Raw genomic sequence first — 27,343 nt, forward strand, 5'->3', positions numbered from 1 at the left:
AAAAACACAGTCGGCTGAGTACGGTACCTTCTAGGTAGAGCGATATCTCAGCAAAGAGGTGGAGGTGTCGTCCTGCTGATATACCCCTGCTGATCAGATGATTGGTGACAGCTGTCGTAGGCGATAAGTGACAGCTGTCACCCCGGCTGCTCCTGTGAGGCGGCAGCGCCCTCTGGTGCCTGGAGCCCGCACTCCAGACAGGGCGCCCTCTGGTGGTGGTGGGCCAGCAGTACCTCCTCTTCAGCGGCCCACACAACACACCCTGCTGAATACTCCCTCTATAATGAATAAAGCTTTTATCCTTGGTGATTTATTTAAATGTGCGTTTACACATAGGCAAGATGTGTTATTAATGTCATATTTGCATCATTCTTGGCACATTCCTGACATTCTTAACGTGACAACGCATCTGAATAGGTTTCTTAATAGTATGTGCTAGTGTGTGATATTTGTGACTTTCATGGAGCATGTTTTTGGCTGTCAAAAAATCTGCCATGAATGTCACGCGCCACCCTCATTTTGCCTTCAAACTGCACTCCAGTCATCATCAGTGTTTGAATTGTTGAATTGTTTGAACAGTTTGTGTTGTTCGCGGGAAACACAATAGTTATTATCACTTCTTGTACCAAAGGATGATGCATGATCAACGAGAGAGAGAGAGAGAGAGAGAGAGAGAGAGAGAGAGAGAGAGAGAGAGAGAGATGGAGTTGGAGGTATCTTACATTTCTAGCATCGTTATTTTAAATTTTTTTTTATAGTGGAGACAAACATTGTGCAACAGACTTCTCTCTTTAGGCCTCATGTTTCAGCCACAGCCCCTTCCCCCTCTCTCCACTCCTCATCATCAGTCTCTCTCTCTCTCTCTCTCTCCAGCATAACTGCTCACATCTGGTTTTGAGACAAGGCCAAGTTGGTTTGTTGTGGAATGGAGCTTTTTATTTCTCAATGGCCCCACTCCTTCTCCAGTTTCATTCTGCGGCAAAGAGAATACAGTTTGTTTTTCAAAGTGTTCTTTTCTTTGCATTGATACTTCTCAGTCCTCGTTTTAACCGCTGGGGAACCCCACAATAACCCCCAATTAATTGTCAGCAGAAGTGGCAGTATTAGTTACATGGTGGTCATTGAGGCTTTCTAAGGTGGTCTCCCATTGCCGATTTATGATGCCGGACTGGCATTTTTTTGGTGCAAAACATAACTGTATACCCAATCATAGCTTGACATTGGGTGTAAGCGGTGGTAAAAGTAGCGTGGTAGAACTTTGATTGGGAAATTTTGGAATGTTTAAAAAAAAATTTGTGGCATCAAGATACATCATTATCCAAAAAAGTGAATAGCAGGATGTAATTTGAAAGGAGCAAGAGTAGGTGAAGGCGGACATTCAGGTACAATATCCATTAAACAAGACCTCCTGTTCTCTGAACAGAAACTTCCATCTGATTCTTTTCTGCAACATAAATCCCATGAAAGTCCTAAAAATTCAGTAAGGTATATCTTATATATTAAGGTATATCTTATATATTATATTCCAATTCTAAGGTGGAACTATGCTAGTATACTAAGGTATATCTAAATATCTAAAAAGGAAGAGTAAAATAGAAGAGTAGAAAAGAGTAGAGTAGAGCCACTTAGGTGCCTGGTCTTGAGAACAGGGATGGCAGGTTGAAAAGCTTTTGTATCCCATGGGAACTGTCCCTACCCACCCAAGCGGCTCAAGAAAAAGTATATAAAATAATAAATAATAAGACATAAGAAAGACATCATATATATATATATATATAACTAAATTTAAATATTAAGGGTAATAAACAACATATACAATAAATATGGTACTATATAATATACGGGAGTAGGTACTGAAACCTAAATATTAATACAGGGGAAGATTTGGTGATGGTTATGGTATTTTATTATAGAAACAGAAGCTATGATGTAATGTGTATTGCTATCTATCTAAAGTAACTCTGCTAGCATACTGTAGGAAAATAAAAAGCATAATCTATATGCTATCAAATGGAAACCTAAGAACTAAGGTATATTTATATCTTTAAAAAGAACACATAAGCTGATGAATCATTAAAAATCTACACCATGTAAAATAAAATTGTAAATAACAAAAATAAGCTAGTTCTATTTAGAAGAGCTAAATTAGCCGTTAATAAGCCAATGGTACCTAGCAAGTTAACAAGATAAACAAAAACAGTAATTAGTATATAAAGTATAATAGCGTAATTAAACATACAATAACGGTATTAACAAATACATATAAAAATAAATGTGGACAAAAGTATGAATTAATGTGGGTTATCAAATAGAGAAGAACCAATTATTTTGTAAGCTACGATAAACGGTGCTACAGCCAGCTAGATAAGCTAACGTTAGCTGTTAGGTATAACTAATTGTACCCCACTCCTCCAGTATTTCCATAAATATAAATAGTATTTGTCTCCAAAGGCATTTCATGCATTAAATGTAGGAAAGAACCTGTGGCTCCAACAGACTGAGATCTCAGCAAATTTGATATGTAGATTCTACGGTATAACACCTACAGAATCATGGTCAAGATGCAAGTCATAGAACAGTGGTGTCCAAAGTATTCCAGAAAGAGCCAAGAGGGTGCAGGTTTACTTTGGAGCCACTGACTCCAGCAGGTAATTTCACTGATGAACTCATCTCAGGGTGTAATTAGGTCAGATTATTAGGGAGGCGCTAATCCATGAGTAATTTTACAAGTTAGTAACAAAACCTTAAAATCAGACCTCACAGAGACAGGACGCCAATGAAGGGACACCAAAATCATCTGTGTAATTTGGTCAAACTTTCTGCTTCTTGTCAAAATTCTGGTAGCAGCATTTTGAACCATGTGGAGACCCCTAATGCTGGACTCCAGTAAGCCAGAGAATAGGACATTGCAGTAGTCCGGTCTAGTTTTGCACCAGTGTCTTTTTTGTGTTGCTGCACTGAGCGTTTTAAGTTAAAAATCTCTGAAACTTTCAGAAATACACTGATATCATCACTGCAGTGACTTTTCACACAACCAATCAGAAACGGGCAAAACCTGTCACCCTGACTATAAATCTATCACAACTGAGATCAAAAGAAGGTCATTTTTAGTACCAGGTTAGACAAACTTTATACATTTCCATTGAGGGTGACTGCTAGGGGTGTGCATCTCTCCTTTAAAATAAACCATAGTGCCTATTTGACCCAGATTTACCACACAGATTTACATACTGCTTTCTTAATGATTGATGTAAAGGACGTCCAAGACAAATTCAGTGAATTAGAAATGATCATGTATCCATCCCCTGACTTGTCTCAAGAAAACTGGCTGTAGTATAAATTGCCTCCATACCAACTTTTTTTGGAATGTGTTGCTGGCCTCAAGTGCAGGAATGGATGTACACCCACTTACACCAGTCAAAGGTCACGGGGAGCACTGGAGCCTATCCCAGCAGTCATAGGGCGTGGGGTGGGGTACACCCTATTGCAGGGCCACATTAAGACAGACAAACTGGAGAGGTGATGGTCTCGTGGTTAAGCGTTGGGCTTAAGACCAGAGGATCCTTGGTTCAAATCCCAGCCTGGCCGGAAAATCACTAAGGGCCCTTGGGCAAGGTCCTTGATCCCCTAGTTGCTCCCGGTGTGTAGTGAGTACCTTGTGTGGAAGCACCCTGACATCAGTGAATGTGAGGCATTACTGTAAAGCACTTTGAGTGTCTGATGCAGATGGAAAAGCGCTATATAAATGCAGTCCATTTAAACTCACATGCACATCGGTGGTCAAATTACAATCACAAATTGGGCAGCGCAGTCTTGTTTGAGGGTTGGCGCTAAAGGGTTAAAATATGACGCATATGACGCAATAATCCTACATCCGGGGACAGCCCTCTCTGAGTTTTTGGGCAAATTCTCTCTCTCTCTTTCTCTCGGCTGCCCATCGTTCCCAATGAGGGCTAAGTTTATGTTGGAGTTGCAAGGTGCCTTTTTCTCCATCCTTTCTTTTCCATTCAACAGTGATACCAGCATCTTCTCCCAAGTTCCTTCATCTATTTCTGCTGTCTTTAGGTGGCGCTTCAGGACATCTTTGTAGCGAAGTTTTTGTCTGCCACGTTTCCTTTTACCTGATGTCAATTCACCATACAGGACAGCTTTTGGTAGTCGATCATCTGACATGCTCACTACATGACCAGCCCAGTGCAGCTGATTCTTGACTAACAAGGCCTCCACACTCTGCATATTAGCTCTTTCGGGAACTTCGCCGTTGCAGATACGATCTTGCCAGGATAGAACCATGATGTTTCTCAAGTGACAGAGCTGGGCAGTTGTAAGTTTCTTTACATGTCTTCTGTATAGAGTGTATGTCTCAGTGGAGTAAAGAAGACAGGGAAGAACAGAGACTCTATAAAGCTTGCATTTGGTTTCACACCCATTCCTCAAGAGCTCCAAAAGCATATGCAGCACTCTGAATGCGCCTTATCTCTAAATTGATGGAATTATCGGAAGATATCATGCTTCCCAAGGAGGTGAAATTATTGACTGATTTGAGTTTTTGGGCAAATTACAGGGCAAACAAAGTGAAAATACAAAGAAAAAGTGAACATGCGGTGGAAAGCGGACATGTGTTGCTGTTTGTTTATGACCCGGAACTCAAACACATCGAAGCGGTTGTGCAGGTGAGAGAATGCAGCTATTCTAGTTACCTTTGTAGGCTATTTACTGACATGACGTGTTCCATTTGCCTCGTCTTCCCTTCTCCACTGGGAACCAAAAAAAACCTGCCCATTTTTGTGACTGCTTCAGTGATTGCAGCCGAAAACAAAACAGTACACCATTTATCCATGTGAAGTGATGCTGTGTTTGTATTGCGCAACAGGAGTCCCCGGAAGTGGTCAAATCCCACATGGGTTCAAACGAAACTGCGTTGTCCTATTAGCCTAACCTGCATGTCTTTGGATGTGGGAGAAAATCAGAGCACCTGGAGGAAACCCACGCAAACAAATACATAACAAATACATACATTTAAACATATACTTAAACATACAAAAGTAACGTGGCTTTTCCTCGACGGTGCCAAAGTAAATTGTTTTTAATTACATCTTTATATAAAAGTGAAGTAATCTGATATATTTTTAAAAAGCCACGCAGCTTCATAATTATACGCACCTGCTTCCAGGTGGCATCCTGTTTTTGTATTATTTTTCCCAGCGTATGTTGGATACAGATCCAAACGTGTGATCAAGTTGCCATATTTCATAGCCGGAGGCCGGGGGGGGTACTGTGTAACAAATCTCTATTTTAACCTCCTTGTTTTTCGAAGGATGCATCTTGCACAATCAGTGGTGCATGTAGTATTTTGAAGAATAGACTAAAAGCAGCATGTGTGCATGCGTGTCTATGTGTGTGTGTGTGTGTGTGTGTGTGTGCTTATATTTATGGGTGCGGGGGGGGTATGACAACAAAGATGTGCAGTGTTTTCCAGAAGGAGGATGAGTGGTAGGCATGCAGAGAGAGAGAGAGAGACTGCAAGGGCATGTCTGATGTCACCTGGTAGAGAGCTATGAAAACTTCCTCTGGTTACCTTATGCCACATAAAAGTCTGGCAGCAGACTGAGGCTTTAGGGAAGCTTGGCAGAAGTGCTGCATTAAACAGGAACAAACATCGCAGCCCTCTCTGTCTTTCTCTCTTATGTCAAGGTGTCTGGGAGTTAGAAGCTGTTTACACGCCAGATTTCAAACACGCTGCTCTTCACACAATGGAGATCTAATACCTTCATCATCTCCCGTTTCATTCTTGTCGAGATGACTGCCTCAAACGTGTGCTTTTCTTTCTCTTCCACCCCTAATTAGTATCACGCACTGCAGAGATGAACGGTACGTCTGATGGGATTCAGGTGTGTACCGCCGGTGGGAAAAACAACCACCAAGTGTTTGCGCCAAAAACGCGAACACATTGTGCACAGGCTTCAGAGCAGTTTGTGATCTGATAGCAAAAGAATGAGCGTGTCGAGATGCCAGAACGCAGTTAATTACACATGTGGTACGCAGATTTGAGGCTGACACCGTGGGCGATGGGCGATGTGGATGTAGATGCCATGTGCAGACTGCGGTCAGATGCAGGCTGCTCTCTCATTAGTTGCGCCAGTGGATGTAATGAGCAAATGGGGGGGGGGGGGGGGGTGCAGCCATGTGCCCCCTCTTCCTCACATGCCCAGCATGACCTCTTTCTTAGTTGGTTGGCAGTTGGTTGATTGACTTGTTTAATATATTTAACAGCAGTGAGTCCTGTCTCTCCTTTGGAGATGCTCATACGTCACACTGCACCCCAGTGGTGATGCTTCTCCAGACGAGCTTCCAGACAAAGTGTCTGTGAGCTCATTTTTCCTTCATTAAGGGACTGTGGTGCAATGGATGGATATAAAAGCATCTAGCAAAGAAAGAGCGTGGCAACAGAAACCACAAAAAGATGAAACTGGCTGCATGTGGACACATATGCAGTACATTCAATGTGGTATTTAGTGTGTATTCTGTCATTAAAGGCTGCTGCTACTTGTTGGAAACACTTGGAGCAGTTGTCTCTACCTTTTTCCCAGAAGCCCTCTCAGAATTTGGAAAAACCCACCTCCACTTCTCCAACTGAGCTTCAGTGGCGGCTCCAGATATTGTTTTTTTTTTGGCGGGGGGGGGGGCCGCTGGCTAGGGGCATAGTAGAAGTTGTAATCATAATAATAATAATCGACATCGATTACAATGTGCCAGAAAGTACATGTGAGGTGAAAGCCTAGATTTGATGTTTTGGTGAAAGAAACATTTGTATTTCTTCATAATTGATGCAAATAAAGTCTAAGACGTATTCAGTGAGTTGGAAATGTTAATATTTCCATCCCCTAACTTGTCTAAAGAAAACTGGCAATAAAACTGATTACTATTTATAGGGTTTATCAAGTTTTAGAGATTTGCTTTCAGTTTGAGTTAGAGGAAAATAATTTTAGAAATTTTATTCTTTAAATTTTTTGTATTATATTTGAAATGGCATAAACAAATTAAAATGTGTGAAATACTAAGTTAGGAGGGCACTGTATTCTAACCTTATGATGAGTGCAAAATGAGTGTGGTATTATTACTGTTTTGTTTAAGTTTAATTTTTAGTGTTCTGTCTTAATCTGTCTTAATCCTATCGTGATGAGTGCGAAATGTACAACTTAGGGTTTTATCCATTAACAGCTGGGCAACTGCAGGCATTATTAGGACCTTGCATGCTGAATATTAACCAATCAGAATTTTTCTTGCTACCTTTAGAGCAACTGTAGACAAACATCTCTTGAGGAATCATGCTTTGGATGTTTGAACATTTACAGATGATGTCACACAAGCCTGGAGGTTGCATATCTTCTATGGTATGATAGTTTAATTGAATATGAACATGGGCTGTCTGTTGTCAGGGAAGCTTATTGTTCCAACTTCCAATTCCAATTAAAATAAGCACAATCCAACGTTGTTGTTTGATAGTGCAGCAAAATCTACTCATGCATGCCCATGAATTTTCAGAATTTGAAAGAGGCTGTGATTTTGAATCCAAATGCAAATTTTCTGAAGGTGCTTTGGTGAGAATTGACACTTTTATGGTGTCAAATCTTGCGTGTAATTACGTTCTCGCTGGGGAGGCCAAGATTTTGTTGTCAGTGTAAACAAGCGTTTGCGGCAACTTGTTTGCAACATTGCATTGTTATGGAGGTGAGTTCAACCAAAATATGTATTTAGGTGTCGAACTAAGATCAAATCAAATCAATTTTATTTATATAGCGCCAAATCACAACAAACAGTTGCCCCAAGGCGCTTTATATTGTAAGGCAAGGCCATACAATAATTACGGAAAAATCCTAACGGTCAAAACGACCCCCTGTGAGCAAGCACTTGGCAACAGTGGGAAGGAAAAACTCCCTTTTAACAGGAAGAAACCTCCAGCAGAACCAGGCTCAGGGAGGGGCAGTCTTCTGCTGGGACTGGTTGGGGCTGAGGGAGAGAACCAGGAAAAAGACATGCTGTGGAGGGGAGCAGAGATCAATCACTAATGATTAAATGCAGAGTGGTGCATACAGAGCAAAAAGAGAAAGAAACACTCAGTGCATCATGGGAACCCCCCAGCAGTCTAAGTCTATAGCAGCATAACTAAGGGATGGTTCAGGGTCACCTGATCCAGCCCTAACTATAAACTTTAGCAAAAAGGAAAGTTTTAAGCCTAATCTTAAAAGTAGAGAGGGTGTCTGTCTCCCTGATCTGAATTGGGAGCTGGTTCCACAGGAGAGGAGCCTGAAAGCTGAAGGCTCTGCCTCCCATTCTACTCTTACAAACCCTAGGAACTACAAGTAAGCCTGCAGTCTGAGAGCGAAGCGCTCTGTTGGGGTGATATGGTACTATGAGGTCCCTAAGATAAGATGGGACCTGATTATTCAAAACCTTATAAGTAAGAAGAAGAATTTTAAATTATATTCTAGAATTAACAGGAAGCCAATGAAGAGAGGCCAATATGGGTGAGATATGCTCTCTCCTTCTAGTCCCTGTTAGCACTCTAGCTGCAGCATTTTAAATTAACTGAAGGCTTTTCAGGGAACTTTTAGGACAACCTGATAATAATGAATTACAATAGTCCAGCCTAGAGGAAATAAATGCATGAATTAGTTTTTCAGCATCACTGAGACAAGACCTTTCTAATCTTAGAGATATTGCGCAAATGCAAAAAAGCAGTCCTACATATTTGTTTAATATGCACATTGGATGACATATCCTGATCAAAAATGACTCCAAGATTTCTCACAGTATTACTAGAGGTCAGGGTAATGCCATCCAGAGTAAGGATCTGGTTAGACACCATGTTTCTAAGATTTGTGGGGCCAAGTACAATAACTTCAGTTTTATCTGAGTTTAAAAGCAGGAAATTAGAGGTCATCCATGTCTTTATGTCTGTAAGACAATCCTGCAGTTTAGCTAATTGGTGTGTGCGCTCTGGCTTCATGGATAGATAAAGCTGGGTATCATCTGCGTAACAATGAAAATTTAAGCAATGCCTAAGGGAAACATGTATAAAGTGAATAAAATTGGTCCTAGCACAGAACCTTGTGGAACTCCATAATTAACCTTAGTCTGTGAAGAAGATTCCCCATTTACATGAACAAATTGTAATCTATTAGATAAATATGATTCAAACCACCGCAGCGCAGTGCCTTTAATACCTATGGCATGCTCTAATCTCTGTAATAAAATTTTATGGTCAACAGTATCAAAAGCAGCACTGACGTCTAACAGAACAAGCACAGAGATGAGTCCACTGTCTGAGGCCATAAAATCATTTGTGACCTTCACTAATGCTGTTTCTGTACTATGATGAATTCTAAAACCTGACTGAAACTCTTCAAATAGACCATTCCTCTGCAGATGATCAGTTAGCTGTTTTACAACTACCCTTTCAAGAATTTTTGAGAGAAAAGGAAGGTTGGATTAATTAATAAGCTGGAATGGAAGATTGCTGCTAATCCTCCGCCTCCGCCTGTGCTACGAGCATTCTGGCAGTTAGTGTGACTTGGGGGTGTTGACTCATTTAAACTAACATATTCATTCTGCTGTAACCAGGTTTCTGTAAGGCAGAATAAATCAATATGTTGAGCAATTATTATATCATTTACTAACAGGGACTTAGAAGAGAGAGACCTAATGTTTAATAGACCACATTTAACTGTTTTAGTCTGTGGTGCAGTTGAAGGTGCTATATTATTTTTTCTTTTTGAATTTTTATGCTTAAATAGATTTTTACTGGTTATTGGTGGTCTGGGAGCAGGCACCGTCTCTACGGGGATGGGGTAATAAGGGGATGGCAGGGGGAGAGAAGCTGCAGAGAGGTGTGTAAGACTACAACTCTGCTTCCTGGTCCCAACCCTGGATAGTCACGGTTTGGAGGATTTAAGAAAATTGGCCAGATTTCTAGAAATGAGAGCTGCTCCATCCAAAGTGGGATGGATGCCGTCTCTCCTAACAAGACCAGGTTTTCCCCAGAAGCTTTGCCAATTATCTATGAAGCCCACCTCATTTTTGGACACCACTCAGACAGCCAGCAATTCAAGGAGAACATGCGGCTAAACATGTCACTCCCAGTCCAATTGGGGAGGGGCCCAGAGAAAACTACAGAGTCCGACATTGATAAGATAATCGTGAGTCTTTAATGTGAGTTTTATTAAAAAAAATAAAAAAATGTTGCTGTTAGGGTTATGTGTCATGAACTGGTTCTTTTCGGGTATCATTAAGAGATGATTCGATCCTTCTACATCAATGGCCTTTTTGCTTAACGATTCCCTTATTGGTCCTTCAGAGTGGGCGTTGTTTTTGGGGATGTTTGTCAGTAAAATGATCATTTCTCTACATTGATTACAGACCCTGCAGCGGGTCTGTATAATCAACCGTTTCCGCAGCGCGGCTTTGCTTTGAACCTTGAACCAATGAAGCATTGCTTCGATCTTGGATCTGCTGCTTCGTTGGTTCTTTGTTTTATTTCGCTTTATCTTAATTTTTCCCTGCTAAAACCCTAAAGAGCACATGTCTGAGTAATATTTACTTTTTTTTAATGTTAAACCAACCTGTTATGGTCTTCTGAAACAGTTGATAGATGTATTTTATAACTTTAAAATGGGACTGATGCTAACGCATTAGCATGTCTATGGCATTTTCAGTGTTAAAGTTAGCATTAAGCTGAGCCATTATTAAGCCTCCCTCCCCAGCACGCAAAGGATTCTGGGATACTCTAAACCTGTGAATAGTGAAGTTTTGGGGGGGGGCATTGAGCCCCACCCCAGTGCCTAGAGGTGGGCGGATCGATCCTAATATCGATAATATCAATATCAACGCTGGTATTGATGTTGAACGATCCTCGTGTAAAAAGATCGATACTCAAGCTTTTATTCTCTCCCACACGCACTGACTGCTGCACACGCAGATTCATCAAAGTCTACTCTCTGTCTGTAAGAGCAGCGCTGCGCTGTGTCACACAACACGGAGCAGCGCACCCTTGTATTGTGGTTTGTCAGCCCTCTACCTCAGGAGATTTTGTTTTAAGTTGTGTTGAGTGATATTTTTTTAAACAAAAATGTTGATTGTGATAATAAAGTATTTTGTTGTCATGTACAATGTTTGGCGAAATTCTATCCTACGTCTTTTGGATCCTTTGGATCTATGAAGCTTAAATATGAAAAAGTATCGGTATCGATATCGGCGATACTGGGCCTGTATTTACTTGGTATCGGATCAATACCAAAATTCCCGGTATCGACCACCTCTAGTGAGGCCCAATCTCCCCTTTAATATGCTGAATCCTCTCCCCTTGCTCACTCTTATCTGCTTATTTCTTCCTCTTTCTCCTTCCCTGTCGTGTGTGTGCCCTCTTTCCTTTGTGCCTTTATTGCATCGCCTCCTCCCCTCAAAGCTCTTATTCTCTCGTTGTCTCCGGTGTCCGAGCTTTGACCCCTTGGATACAACCGACTCCCCCCTCCAGTGGTGAAGGTCAGGTACAGATTACAGGCTGGAGGTATCATCCTCTGAAGTGAGGAGTAATCATCGTTAAACAGAACCACAGGCCCTGGCGCTGTCATTACTCTGAGGGAGGGAGGACGGGGCAGGAGGGGAAGGGGCTTGTCCACCTAAATGCCTGCAGATGTTCAGGCTGCTCAAACCTCAGCTATGGCAAAAGGTATACCGAGTTCTTCAGCTTTCTAGTGTGTATCTGTTTTTTATTTGTGCCGTTTCGAACACGCCTCCTCGATTCAACCCGGGGCGATTTTATTTCAGTGTGTGTAGCAGCTCGGAGGACTGACGTAAACAAAATGAATCATTTTGTTGTTTAAATTCTTGCGGTGTCGGGCCTGTGCTGTACTTAATTTTCATTGTTTCCACAATCCAGTTGTAATTAAAAAATCATTGTGCGTCTGAGAGAGACAGACCCTTCGCCTTAAAGCGTGTCTGCATTAGCACGTGTGTGACGGTTATTAATGCAGTGCAGTTGGGTTTTATGCAGCATATAGATTATTTTCATATGACAGCAGCGTTTTGGCTGTTTTACCCCTCTTCACCCTCCTTTTGTTTTCCGGCTATGGTTATGTGTTTAATCAGTTCCATCCTATCTGCGTGGAATTTTCCATCTGGCAGTTATACTCAGTACAAAGTAAATACACACATGTTGCTTAGTGCTGATTGTGGCGTTTGTTTTATACGTAAACCAAATGTAAAACATCTGAAGTGAGCTTTCAATTAGAAATGCAGCAAAAACTCCATGACACCAACAAACAGGTTGGCTTGGCTAATAAGGTGCATTATGAGTTTGTTTTCTTTTTTTTTGAGGGTCTGTTTGAGGAAAACTCTTCCATGTTTGACTGAGTCCTGTGCAGTGAAACACAATAAGTGTGTAGATGTTCAGCGTGAAGTGGAGCCTCCATTCTAGTCTTCTAAGGAGGAAATGCTTGAGCTGGAACCATTTTCTGTGTGTCTGTGGTCTGAACTCTGGATCCACTAACATCTTGCACCCCCACCCCCTTCTTCCTCAGGAGTTTCCAACTGGCGAGCAGAATGAAGGACAATTTGAGGATCAGCATTGCCCCCTAGAGGGTAAGATGAGAAGCATGTCTGTTACCATACCATACCAACTTTATTTATAAAACACTTTAACACAACCACTGCTGACACAAAGTGCTGTACACTAAAACATCCATTAAAACATACATTTAAATAAATTAATAAGAAATACAATTTAAAACTAAGTCTTGCTGGGGTCGAAAGCCAAGGAGAAAAAAATAGGTTTTTAAACGAATTTTGAAAATGGGCATTGAAGGGGCCTCTTTAACAGATAAGAACAAGCTGTTCCATAATTTAGGAGCAGTCACAGAGAAGGTCCTGTCCCCTCTGAGCTTCCTTCTGGATCTCGGTATTTCTAGGAGCAGCTGGTCAGCTGACCTGAGAGACCGACACGGTCCATCAGGATGGAGAAGCTCAGAGGGGTAAGGTGGGGTAACACTGTGAAGAGATTTAAAAACGAACATAAGAATTTTAAAATGTACCCTAAAATATACAGGCAGCCAATGAAGTGAGGCCAATACAGGAGATATGGGATCTCCATTTCGAGTTCCTGTCAAAAGTCATGCAGCGGCATTTTGAACCAACTGCAGACTCAAGGTAGCGACTGATTGACTCCCACATAAAGTGAATTACAATAATCCAGACAAGATGAAATAAAAGCATGGATCACTGTTTCAAAGTGCTGCCTAGACAGAAAAGATTTCACAGTTGCTAACTGCTGTAGATGATAAAAAACCAGACTTAACCACAGCTTTAATTTGGCTGTCCAACTTAAAATCACTGTCCACCTTAAAACCAAGCTCAATAATAAACCTCCAAGGGTCCTAAGGCACCGGAGGAGGACTCACCGGGGCAACTGGGTCCAAACAGAATCACCTCTGTTTTCTTTTCATTAAAATTTAAAAAGTTCAAGGCCAACCTTGACTTGTATGAACAGAAACAGAATATACAGCCCAGTATTACGGTTTGTTTGTTTTTTTTGTTTGTTTGTTTGTTTTTATGATGCCGTCACAAAATACATTACATTTTCATGGCACAGTCAAGTGTTTTGTTTCATTTTGTTTAGTTTAATTCACAATTTTTAACCTTAAGCATCACCCCAAATATTGTGATACCATCACAAAATAATTTCGTGATACCATCACAAATGTTTTACATTTTTGTGACGTTACCACAAACGAATAGATTAGATAACTTTCTGTGACGTCATCAGGAACTTGCCATGAGATCAGGTTGGAACATGCAGTACTGTGCAGAGGTTTAAGGCAGTGGTGAGCACAGTTCAGCTAACAGCTGATTAGTAAAGGTAACTGTTCTGTAGCTTTTCAGCTAACTTTAAAAACCATTAGTGGGCCAAATGCTTTCCGCTAAATATAGCTCCCCTAACTTTAAGTCAGCTACAGTGTTGTCAATTCCGCAACTTAAATAAAATTCTTATCTACCGACTATCAACAAGTACAATTTGGCGACTATGAGATGTGCTAACACAGAGGAAGTGCGTGAAGCGTGGCGGTCAACAATGTGGAAGTCAAAACGTCAGAATCAAAGCACAACTGATGAACATCACTAAATAGCATGGAGGGATATTACCAGAAATAACCTCCATGTCATTTTAGTGAAATTACCAGAAATAACTAGTTATTTCTGGTCATTTCCCTCCATGAAAATTCAGTAAGGTATATCTTCTATAATACATTCCAATTCTAAGGTAGAACTCTAGTGTATACTAAGGTATATCTAAATATCTAAAAAAAAAAGAAAGAAGAAGAAGAGTAGAATAGAAGAGTAGAATAGAGTAGAGTAGAGGCACTTAGGTGCCTGGTGTTGAGAACCAGGGATGGTAGGTTTATTTATTTAGTGTTATTTAGTGATAACATTAGACAAAAACAGAACTACAGTCAAAACGTGTCCTATAACATATATATATGTGCAGACAGACAGAGGTGTGTCAGGCTTGTTTATTGAGTAGCCTTTCCCATCTCTATCATTTATACTGAGCATTCTTATCTTGTATGAATTGGCCACAAATATTACAGACGTCTTATGGTAATATTACATTATTCCACCTCCCCATATAAAATTAACCCCATCCAAATAGTGCTAAAGAGTGTAACACATGCATTATGGCTACACAGGATAAAACTAAGGCATATGTCTGGTTCATTAAAGGTGTCATATTTCCCCAAATTTATTACAGATAGATATGTTTGGGGTTTTATATTAAACTAATTCAAAGGCCAATGATTTTTACTTGACTGGTATAGATAATGGGCACTGCGACAGACTGGCGTCCTGTTCAAGGTGTACCCTGCCTCATGCCCTATGAATGCAGGGATAGGCTCCAAACCCCTCTCCCCATGACCCTTAATTGGAGTAAGTGGTTGAAGATGAATGAGTGAGTGAATGAGTGAGTGAGTGAGTGAGTGAGTGAGTGAGTGAGTGAGTGAGTGAGTGAGTGAGTGAGTGAGTGAGTGAGTGAGTGAGTGAGTGGTATAGGTAATGTGTGTCAAAGAAGTTCATGTCTCATGATGTGTGATGTGCACACAACAGCACATTTCTAGTCAGAGTGAAGTTTTCAACTTACCTTAATAATCCAACTGACACAGCAGTCACTACACTTCCAGCTTTATGTCTCTTTTGCCTGCTGATTCTGCTTACATCCTTGATAAGAAACAAACAAAAAACTTCTTACTTCTGAGTGTGTTCTCTTAATATTAATGTGCAATCACTTGGCACACTAGTGTCTAAAAGGTAATGGCGGGTGCCACTCTGATTGGTTTATTTTAGTATGTTACTGCTACAACATGCCCATTATTATTAAGGCGATGTCTTTCAACTCCTTTTCTGTCATGCAGCGCAACACCAATGAGTGGGCTTTTTTTAAGGACTTACCATGAACCTGAGATGTGTGTTTGTTTACCATGTGTGTGTGTGTGTGTGTGTGTGTGTGCGCGCTTTTGTGTTGACAGTGGTTCTTCCTCCGGAGAAGGCAGAGGGCTGTGAGAGCTACCTACAGTATGTACACCCAGAGGATGGAGATCGGGAGCTACTGAGAGATGCCAGCAAAGGTCCAGGGAAGAAACGCATCAGTCTGGATGTAAGCAGTTGTGTGATACCTCAGTAATGTATTGTTGTGAGGTGGTTGAGTTAGCTGTCACAATGTAGTCTCAATTTTGATTTGCAGCTCATGTTGTTCGAGTGGTTGTTCACCCTCAACCACTTAAAGGGTGTGTTTCAGTCCATTCTTTTGTCTGTACTTCATTGTTCTCATCACTCAGTTTGAAGCAGCTTCAGATAAAAAGAGTCTGTAGCACTGCAAGACCATGCTGCTGTTCTTAGCTTACTTCCTACGAGTGCAGAGGTCAGAGGTCATTTTGCTGATACAAATAAAACTATGTTTTAACATTTTTGTTCTTTTGAACACATTGAAACACCATGAACACATCCTCGAGTGTTGTGAGTGAATTTGGCCGGGTTATACTGGAGTTAGGGCCCCTTCACATACAACGCGTATGAAGCTGGCTGGCGCACGAAGGAGGAATCGTATTCCACTCGTGAGAAATCGGAGCCACCTTGAACACCTCGTACAGGAGTCGCCACAACCGTTCGGGCACAACACATGCACTCTACATGCTCGTGGCGGAAACCTATTCAAACGTTGTGCAAGAAGAGGTCGCACTGCCATCTGATAGTGTTCGCAGCATTTGCACAGCGTATCGAACGCAGGTCGGACATATCATAAAACAGCCGAGAAGCTGGATGAAATCATCAGCCATGTCCAACTGTGGCTGAATGGCACAATCGAGACAACCTTCACACCAGTGGCCAATTGTCATCGAATCCTGGACAAATGGCCATTCGACCCACTCTCGGCCGGACTCAGCCAAAGTCCAGGTGACACTTACGAACATCCAGTACCACTCGTGGGGCACTTAGAAAAGGCAGGGCTATTCGCGTAGTCTGCATCAGAGTACAGAGCAGGTTACCACATTCAAGCTGGCTGTGCGAATGGCCCCACTTTTTCTAAGTGCCCCACGAGTGTGTTTTTCGGCTGGTTCCTGCTTCTTTCGCCCAGCTTCGTGTTATGTTTGAAGGGGCTATTAGTGTTTTTCAGATTCTTCTGGTACATTTATATTTAGTACACTATGATAGCGCTACACTTTTTTTTTCTTCCTATTTTGTCTTCTCTCTGGCTCACACATGGCTTCCTGTGAGCACCTTGGAAGCCATTTAGGAGCAACCACTGGAGCAACATGGTCATCTAAAGGCACATGGCAGTTTTCTTTCTTTTAGCTGCTCTTGTTTGGGGTTTCGAACATGGAACCTTCACCTTGCACAAATTACTTGTGGCATTCTGGTGGACTTTAGCAAGGGTGAATGTGTCGTTATGTGTCCACCACATGTGTAGTTTAGGTGTGTGTTTGCCTTCCAGTGTGTTCCTACTTTTGTGCTGTTCTGCCATGCAATGACATATATGTGATGCTGTGCAAAAGGAGTTACGATGTAATACGGGAAATGCAACACCAGTTGCATCTGAGGATTTTTGAGTACTAGAGCTCTTGGCATAATTATGTTGTATGTACATTAATACAACCCCTGGCAAAAATTATGGAATCACCGGCCTCGGAGGATGTTCATTCAGTTGTTTAATTTTGTAGAAAAAAAAGCAGATCACAGACATGTCACAAAACTAAAGTCATTTCAAATGGCAACTTTCTGGCTTTAAGAAACACTATAAGAAATCAGGAAAAAAAAATTGTGGCAGTCAGTAATGGTTACTTTTTTAGACCAAGCAGAGGGAAAAAAATATGGAATCACTCAATTCTGAGGAAAAAATTATGGAATCATGAAAAACAAAAGAACGCTCCAACACATCACTAGTATTTTGTTGCACCACCTCTGGCTTTTATAACAGCTTGCAGTCTCTGAGGCATGGACTTAATGAGTGACAAACAGTACTCTTCAATCTGGCTCCAACTTTCTCTGATTGCTGTTGCCAGATCAGCTTTGCAGGTTGGAGCCTTGTCATGGACCATTTTCTTCAACTTCCACCAAAGATTTTCAATTGGATTAAGATCCGGACTATTTGCAGGCCATGACATTGACCCTATGTGTCTTTTTGCAAGGAATGTTTCACAGTTTTCGCTCTATGGCAAGATGCATTATCATCTTGAAAAATGATTTCATCATCCCCAAACATCCTTTCAATTGATGGGATAAGAAAAGTGTCCAAAATATCAACATAAACTTGTGCATTTATTGATGATGTAATGACAGCCATCTCCCCAGTGCCTTTACCTGACATGCAGCCCCATATCATCAATGACTGTGGAAATTTACATGTTCTCTTCAGGCAGTCATCTTTATAAATCTCATTGGAATGGCACCAAACAAAAGTTCCAGCATCATCACCTTGCCCAATGCAGACTCGAGATTCATCACTGAATATGACTTTCATCCAGTCATCCACAGTCCACGATTGCTTTTCCTTACCCCATTGTAACCTTGTTTTTTTCTGTTTAGGTGTTAATGATGGCTTTTGTTTAGCTTTTCTGTATGTAAATCCTATTTCCTTTAAGCGGTTTCTTACAGTTAGGTCACAGACGTTGACTCCAGTTTCCTCCCATTCGTTCCTCATTTGTTTTGTTGTGCAGTTTCGATTTTTGAGACATATTGCTTTAAGTTTTCTGTCTTGACGCTTTGATGTCTTCCTTGGTCTACCAGTATGTTTGCCTTTAACAACCTTCCCATGTTGTTTGTATTTGGTTCAGAGTTTAGAAACAGCTGACTGTGAACAACCAACATCTTTTGCAACATTGCGTGATGATTTACCCTCTTTTAAGAGTTTGATAATCCTCTCCTTTGTTTCGATTGACATCTCTCGTGTTGGAGCCATGATTCATGTCAGTCCACTTGGTGCAACAGCTCTCAAAGGTGTGATCACTCCTTTTTAGATGCAGACTAATCAGCAGATCTGATTTGATGCAGGTGTTAGTTTTGGGGATGAAAATTTACAGGGTGATACCATAATTTATTCTTCAGAATTGAGTGAGTCCATATTTTTTTTCCCTCTGCTTGGTCTAAAAAAGTAACCGTTACTGACTGCCACAATTATTTTTCCTGATTTCTTATAGTGTTTCTTAAAGCCAGAAAGTTGCCATTTGAAATGACTTTAGTTTTGTGTCATGTCTGTGATCTGCTTTTCTTCTACAAAATTAAACAACTGAATGAACATCCTCCGAGGCCGGTGATTCCATAATTATTGCCAGGGGTTGTAGTTAATGTCCACGAGATGGAGATATTGCTCCATTTCCAGAACCTTGAGTACATGCTGCTGTGGGACACAATGACAGCCAACCTGTTGCTTATATTACTAGATGCTCTGACATGCTGCATTGCGGTCTGACTATAATGCCATCACTACACACATACTACAGTATGTTGTCGCTCTTTGATCCTGGCATAACGCACATTCCTTTCGTATTATGGTGGCGTGTAAAGCCTGCTTTAATTGTACTGTATGAAACCAAACCTAGGAGTTAGACCTTTATGCATTCATCAAAATCAGCACATACTGCACTGAATGAAAGTGTGGTTTTCATCAGGTTTTTCTTCCACAGGACTTGGAGTGTGATGTTTCTGTGGAAGATGATAATCGTCAGGAGTGGATCTTCACCCTTTACGATTTTGACAACAGTGGGAAAGTTACTAAAGAGGTGTGTGCCGTATCTGCCTTTTTCTCTCCCTATAGCTAATGTCAAATATCCTACAGTAAATACTGATTTTCATATTACTGTAGGACATGTCCAGTCTGATGCATACCATCTACGATGTGGTGGACGCCTCTGTCAATCACTCCTGCAGTAATAAGAGCAAAACTCTGCGGGTCAAGCTGACCGTCACCCCAGAGCCAAAGTGCCACAGGCGAGAAACAGGGACAGGTAAAGGTAATTAAAAAAAATGCATTATATACTAGATGTTGATTGTGACTAGAATACTCTGACACAGGAGATGGTGTTATTTCTTGGAGTTGCAGTTTTGATATTAAACCCCTTATGGGATTAAAATAGATTTCTGCTTTGCTACACGTGTTCTCAGTCAGGCATAAAATCAACATTACAGATGCTTTGATGCAGTGATTTTTCATTTCCTTGTTGAATGCTGCTTTGTCTCCACAAATAGCAAATACAATTCTGAAAAACTACCTAGATGAGGCAAAATAATCCCTAAAACCAAGACGGTACACAATAATGTGGTCTAAAATGTCACTTTGGAGCTACTACTGACAGCAAAGAACAATACCATGATGTAGTAGTATATAATTATATTTATAGAATGCTTTCTCCACAATCATACAAACTGCTTCATAATATTAAAAGCAATAAAAGGACAAAACTCACAAATTGTTAAAATAGTATTTAAATACAGGAAAGAAAAATGGTACATACATGGGAGCAAAATTAAAACAATAAGACACAAGTTACCTATCGAGAATTATTATTGGCACCCAGCTCAACTGTGCACTCATTCATTATTTAAATCAGTCATTAACCAAACTTTAAAATCAGCCCTCACATGAACAGGTAGCCAGAGAAGATGGCGTAATGTCATCAAATTTTTGTGTTCCAGTCAAAAAGCTGTCATGCTCTGAATCATCTGAAGACCTCAAATGCTTTTATGTGGTAGGCTTGGAAACAAAAACATTACAGTAATCAGTTCTGGATGATGAAAAAGCATGAATCAAAACCTTACCACCATAGACAAAGATGGTCTGATCTTATTTTGCAAATGAAAAGAGCTATCCTGATCATCTTTCACGCAAGTACTGGTATATACATCTGCTGATCATCAGCATAGCAACAAAAATAAATTCCATAGCTACAAATATGTGCTTCCTCCAAGCCAAACTGTAATAGGCCAAGAAACAATCTTTGAGGAACCCCATGCTTAACAGCACAGAATCCTGATTACATGTTATTGAAGATAACAATTTATGGCTCTCTGTTTGCTAATCTGTACATGATGCACATTGTGAGACATTACGTTTTGCTGTTGGATGTGCAAACTGGAGAACTTCATAATCATATTAATTTTAATGATCGTAGTCCCCGTCCAATTATGGAACAAGCCCAAATATCGGTCAAGTCAAATCAAATCAAATCTAATCAATTTTATTTATATAGCGCCAAATCCCAACAAACAGTTGCCCCAAGGCGCTTTATATTGTAAGGCAAAAGCCATACAATAATTACAGAAAAACCCCAACGGTCAAAACAACCCCCTGTGAGCAAGCACTTGGCGACAGTGGGAAGGGAAAACTCCCTTTTAACAAGAAGAAACCTCCAGCAGAACCAGGCTCAGGGAGGGGCAGTCTTCTGCTGGGACTGGTTGGGGCTGAGGGAGGAGAATCAGGAAAAAGACATGCTGTGGAAGAGAGCAGAGATCAATCACTAATGATTAAATGCAGAGTGGTGCATACAGAGCAAAAAGAGAAAGAAACACTCAGTGCATCATGGGAACCCCCCAGCAGTCTAAGTCTATAGCAGCATAACTAAGGGATGGTTCAGGGTCACCTGATCCAGCCCTAACTATACGTTTTAGCAAAAAGGAAAGTTTAAAGCCTAATCTTAAAAGTAGTGAGGGTGTCTGTCTCCCTGATCCGAATTGGGAGCTGGTTCCACAGGAGAGGAGCCTGAAAGCTGAAGGCTCTGCCTCCCATTCTACTCTTAAAAACCCTAGGAACTACAAGTAAGCCTGCAGTCTGAGAGTGAAGCACTCTATTGGAGTGATATGGTACTATGAGGTCCCTAAGATAAGATGAGATGTGATTATTCAAAACCTTATAAGTAAGAAGAAGAATTTTAAATTCTATTCTAGAATTAACAGGAAGCCAATGAAGAGAGGCCAATATGGGTGAAATATGCTCTCTCCTTCTAGTCCCCGTCAGTACTCTAGCTGCAGCATTTTGAATTAACTGAAGGCTTTTCAGGGAACTTTTAGGACAACCTGATAATAATGAATTACAATAGTCCAGCCTAGAGGAAATAAATGTATGAATTAGTTTTTCAGCATCACTCTGAGACAAGACCTTTCTAATTTTAGAGATATTGCGCAAATGCAAAAAAGCAGTCCTACATATTTGCTTAATATGCGCATTGAAGGACATATCCTGATCAAAAATGACTCCAAGATTTCTCACAGTATTACTGGAGGTCAGGGTAATGCCATCCAGAGTAAGGATCTGGTTAGACACAATGTTTCTAAGATTTGTGGGGCCAAGCACAATAACTTCAGTTTTATCTGAATTTAAAAGCAGGAAATTAGAGGTCATCCATGTCTTTATGTCTGTAAGACATTCCTGCAGTTTAACTAATTGGTGTGTGTCCTCTGGCTTCATGGATAGAAAAAGCTGGGTATCATCTGCGTAACAATGAAAATTTAAGCAATGCTTTCTAATAATACTGCCTAAAGGAAGCATGTATAAAGTGAATAAAATTGGTCCTAGCACAGAACCTTGTGGAACTCCATAATTAACCTTAGTCTGTGAAGAAGACTCCCCATTTACATGAACAAATTGTAATCTATTAGATAAATATGATTCAAACCACCACAGCGCAGTGCATTTAATACCTATGGCATGCTCTAATCTCTGTAATAAAATTTTATGGTCAACAGTATCAAAAGCAGCACTGAGGTCTAACAGGACAAGCACAGAGATAAGTCCACTGTCTGAGGCCATAAGAAGATCATTTGTAACCTTCACTAATGCTGTTTCTGTACTATGATGAATTCTAAAACCTGACTGAAACTCTTCAAATAGACCATTCATCTGCAGATGATCAGTTAGCTGTTTTACAACTACCCCCCAACTACCCCGGTCAGGATATATTCAGATCTTATTTTGTTGCTACAGGTCTCTGATCTTTGTGTTTAATTCCCTCAAGGGATCATAGCGTGCACACATCCTGTTTTCCATTATCATGTGTTAGCATATTGTTCAGATAATGGTAAATATGATCACATGTGGGACACGATGACAGCCAACCTGTTGCTTATATTACTATATGCTCTGACATGCTGCATTGCGGTCTGACTGTAATGCCATCACTACACACATACTACAGTATGTTGTCTCTCTTTGATCCTGGTGTAACGCTCATTCCTTTTATATTATGAAAGGAATGTGTGTTACTAGACTAGGTGATGGTCTAGTGGTTAAGGCAATGGGCTTGAGACCAAAGATCCTCGGTTCAAATCCCAGCCTGACTGGAAAATCACTAAGGGCCCTTGGGCAAGGTCTTTAATCCCCTATTGCTCCCGGTGTGTAGTGAGCGCTTTGTATGGCAGCACCCTGACATCGGAGTGAATGTGAGGCATTATTGTAAAGTGCTTTGAGCGTCTGATGCAGATGGAAAAGCAATATATAAATGCAGTCCATTTACCATTTAGGGCTGAACGATTAATCGCATTTACGATAATATCGCGATATCATAGAACGAGATTTCCTAATTGCAAAGGACGCGATTTGAAACGTGATCTCGTAACGCACGAGATTTAAGTGCAAGCCGAGCAAAGAAAGCAGCCACAACGCGTAGTTAGCAGTAGCACTGCGCTAACCTGTTGTACAATGGCTTCAGGCTCGACAGAAGTGGACACAGCTCAAAGTTTGGTACCAAAGACGGGCAGCATGTCAGTTGTGTGAAATTATTTTGGCTTTAAAAATGAAGATGCAGCGCAGTGTCAGGTATTGTGCAGAACCTGCCTTGCTACAGTTGCTACCTCACGAGGCAACACCACGTTGAGATCAGTAAGCTTTATTTGTTTTATACCTGTAATTGTATTTATTTATAGATTGTTATAAATCTATAAGGTTCAGTGTTTAAAGTTCAGTGTTTAAAAAGAGTAGGTCTACATAGGCTTACATAAAACTAAAGTTGAACAAGTAAAGTCAGTTTGTTTGCATTGTTGTTGTGTTGCATTGTGTTGTTTGCACTTTAAAAAAAAAATTGTTTATTATGAACGGATTCATTAATTCTATTGTGTGTGCGTGTGTGTGGTTTTTTTAATGCACAAGAAGGGGAAAAATAATCGCATATTAAATCGCAATCGCAATATTGAGGAGAAAAATCGCAATTAGATTATTTTCCAAAATCGTTCAGCCCTATTACCATTTCTATTTTACCATTTGCATGAATAAATGCAGGCAGTGATGACATCATGTGTATATCCTCTGCCTTTGTTACACACTGTATCTGAAACTTCACTGCAAAGAATGAATGAATGCAGAATTCATTTCCATCCAAATTCTATGGTGGAAAATTAATTATTAAAAAGCTTTAGTTGTTGTTGATGTTTTTTTTTTGGGGGGGGGGGGGGGTTACCACAATCTTTTAAAACTACAATTTATTCATGTTTTTTGGATACATTTACTGTGCTTTGGCACCCACAACCCATCTCCTCTGGTTAAATGGATAACACCCCCCCCAGTGGTCTGGAAATGGAATTACAGCTTAGCCACTGGTAGGGAAATTCTTTACATCTTTATCTGGGTTGATATGTGTGGGCAACACACCCTAAAGTTGACCAATTTTGTGATTTGCTCAAAGATAACAAGCATTTCAAAGATGAGAGAAACAGCCTCATGGCTGGATGGTTTAGGTTCAAATCCCATGAATGGCAGAACAAATTTAGGTAGGAAATGTGGAACAGCAGTAGTTTTCCTACATTCATTATCACCTTTAGTGAGAACCTTCTTCTGAAAGGGTCCACTGGAGCTGCACATTGGGCCAGTAGTGTTTGTACGATGCTGGTTTGCTGAATATAATGAAGCAGCCGTCGATCTGTGGATTTTGCTCCTGTTTGCTGTTCTCAGTTTTTGTACATTCCCTTGCAGAACGCTGTCACCAGGAGGACGTGCGCTCAGCTGACAAACGCCTCTCCTCTTATATCAGGTTCATGCACACCTTGTGTGAATCGATAACAGTGTTCCCATTCGTCTCCTTCCATCAATAATTGTGATAGTTTTTCTCATTTTTGGTAGCAAAGGCCAGAGCAATGAGGTACCAGTCACTGAAGGTCAACATTACTGTGTGGATGAGAACACAGAGAGGAGGAATCACTACCTGGACCTGGCTGGTATAGAGAACTACACCTCCAGATTTGAAGGTTAGCGTCTCTTCTTGTCTTTCGCTGTGGAATTACAGATGGCACATGAAATGCTGACCTGTGTGTCTTGCCTGTCCTTCAGGAACTACTCCCTCCTGCCCTCCTCCGGAGACTCATGTTCGAAGTTCCCACAGCCAAAGCCGCTCCCGCTCCCAGGAGCCAGAACCTCAAGTGGTTCACCAGCGACGCTCACAGGTCATCAGCGATAGCTGCAACCCCACAGAGTCCCGAAACAAGAGCGCACAGTTCCTCAAATCCCCCAAAGGAACCTATAAAGGAAGTGGAGGTAATAATGGAGGCAGTGCGGGTGGCAAATCCACTAAATGCCACTGGTACCACCCCCCAGTGCAGTCCATTCTGCAGAGTGGCAATGCAACAAACCATGGCGGTCAGGACGTGTACCATTTACCTCACCAGGCACAAACATCCGGCCACCACCAGCACCCGCTTCAATACAGCCACAGCAAACGCCTGAGAGCCAAATCCAGGGAGGCTGTGTCCCCATCCAAAACCCCACTGTCCCCTCCCTCCCACCTCCAGCAACAACCCCCGCTGCCCTCTGTACTACCAAGCTTGGATCGAGAGCAGGCATCTGGCCCACCTGGAAGCCCTGGGTTTGTGGTTCCTGTGGTCCAACGCCATGAGCACCACCATCACCACGAACACCACCACCACCACCACTACCATCATTACCATCAGACATGACCATCTCCAGAGCACAGACTGACCCAGTACAGGACCAACCACCACCACCACCACCACACCAGTCTCAAGGACCTACAACAGTCCCCACGTGACTTGCGGGGACAGCATCTGACCAGGATCTTTTTTTAATCTCTCTTGCAAGCTATACAAATATATCCTGAGATTAGACGTACTAAGGAATCATGTAGTGTGATGGCGGATCGCGCTGGATTGGAAGGATGTTTTTCTGAAGTTTCTGTGTAATAACAAAAGATATATGACACAGTTTTGAAGTTTTTGTCGATGTTCTGCTCGGACAGCAGCAATGGAAAGGCACAGGTACAAGAAAGGAGCAGATCTGAATCCTTTTGTGGTAACATCTCGCCCCTCGTGATGCTGTTTGTTGAAGCTATACGTGTCAGAGTCGGCATGTTGTTTTTTTGTTTGACCTTTCCAAATCATGGATCTCAGGTGTAACGGTGCTGCTGCTCTCAAGCTTTTCACGGAGGCTATTTCCTCGGGGTGGCCTGCTGTGGACTGAGGGCTTAGTTGTTTTTTTTGTTTGGGTTTATTGGGGGGTCTGAAATCACCACTGCCAGTTTTATTGCAAAAATATCTCACTATATGTATAATTCTATATATGTAAACACATTTTACTGTATAATTATTACACTGTATATGCATATTTCATCTTGGATATAATTATGCATATATGTATTTTGTCTTTTATATATTTTAATAAACATTATATAGTTCATTCACATTATTTCTGCTAGTTTGTTTATTTCAGTTATCATAACGCACTACTGCTGCCACAGTTCATTTCATAGGTCATTTTCTGCCACTTATCTGCGTCCGGGTCGCCATGGCAGTAGATCAAGCAGCTCATCCCGCACTTCCCTGTCCTCAGCCAAGACTTGCAACTTTTCTTGGGGAATCTTGAGGTGTTCCCAAGCCAGATGGGAAATATTATCCCTCCAGTGTGTCCTGAGTCTTCCCTTGGGATGGGTATTGATAAGATTTTATCGATATCGATGCCATTATCAATTCTGCTTATCGATCTGATTCCTTATCGATTCCCTTATCGATACCTCGTGAATTTTGTACTAAAAGTAGGCTTTACAGGTTTTCTATGTATTTCATTGAGTCTTAAAGTAAATAAATATGAAATTGGTCACTGTATCCTTGATCTCTCGACATAAATAAAAATAAACAAAACGGTGTTTCGCTTTGAAGTTATTAATTCCGACTGGACTCTATCTTTTGACTTGGCAGAGAGTCGCGCAGCGTTTGGAGCTGTGTGAACAGAACGGAGGACGATTCTCATTTCTTTCTCGCAACAAGACAGGAGTCCCAGTTAGTAACTTTAATCCGCTCAAAAGTGAATCACAAATCATATTCAGGGATGAAAGTGGTGAAAAACAAAAAAAAAGCTGAAATCCAAAATTACTCCCCAACACAACCTGCATGAAAATGTTTCAATTCTAGAAGCTCTGAAATGCAATCTGGGACTATTCCAGACAATAAACTGGAGTGAGTGCAGCATCCATTTAGTGAGAAAAAAACCCCCAACTTTCCTTATTCAAATTCATTCCAGTAGTATTCTGCTCTTACTAGGATGCAGCAGTTTTCTAGTTTGGCAGATAGTTCTGGAGGAAATCACTGAAGAAATTAACAAACTGAAAATATGGTTTGACCGAAACAAGTCATCATTCAACTTAAATAAAACAGGGATGAATTCGAGGAGTAAGAGTCACTAGGTGTTCACAGGAAACATTTATTTCTGTATGTATGTATTTATTTATGTATGTTCATTGTTAGTTGCTTTTATATTTTCTGTTGTGTTTCTATTCAGGTTCATTTTGTCTTTCTCTAAAATTGTATATAA

General features: G+C 41.0%; 1 protein-coding gene across 2 annotated transcripts in view; it reads left to right on the plus strand.

The window, feature by feature from the left end:
• nkd2b (NKD inhibitor of WNT signaling pathway 2b) overlaps positions 1-26,212 on the plus strand; it is a 128,244-nt gene extending 102,032 nt beyond the window's left edge. Inside the window, exons 4-10 of one of the 2 annotated variants that reach the window (XM_034174964.1) lie at positions 12,579-12,639; positions 15,576-15,703; positions 19,227-19,322; positions 19,406-19,553; positions 24,500-24,557; positions 24,647-24,771; positions 24,854-26,212. In XM_034174964.1, the coding sequence (XP_034030855.1) occupies positions 12,579-12,639; positions 15,576-15,703; positions 19,227-19,322; positions 19,406-19,553; positions 24,500-24,557; positions 24,647-24,771; positions 24,854-25,476 (1,239 nt within the window). In that variant the 3' untranslated portion in view covers positions 25,477-26,212. The remainder of the gene's footprint in view (positions 1-12,578; positions 12,640-15,575; positions 15,704-19,226; positions 19,323-19,405; positions 19,554-24,499; positions 24,558-24,646; positions 24,772-24,853) is intronic. The other variant, XM_034174965.1, reaches the window with a different exon arrangement.
• Positions 26,213-27,343: the final 1,131 nt, after the last annotated feature.

This window comes from Thalassophryne amazonica, chromosome 7 (assembly GCF_902500255.1).
Source record: "Thalassophryne amazonica chromosome 7, fThaAma1.1, whole genome shotgun sequence".
NCBI lineage: Eukaryota > Metazoa > Chordata > Actinopteri > Batrachoidiformes > Batrachoididae > Thalassophryne > Thalassophryne amazonica.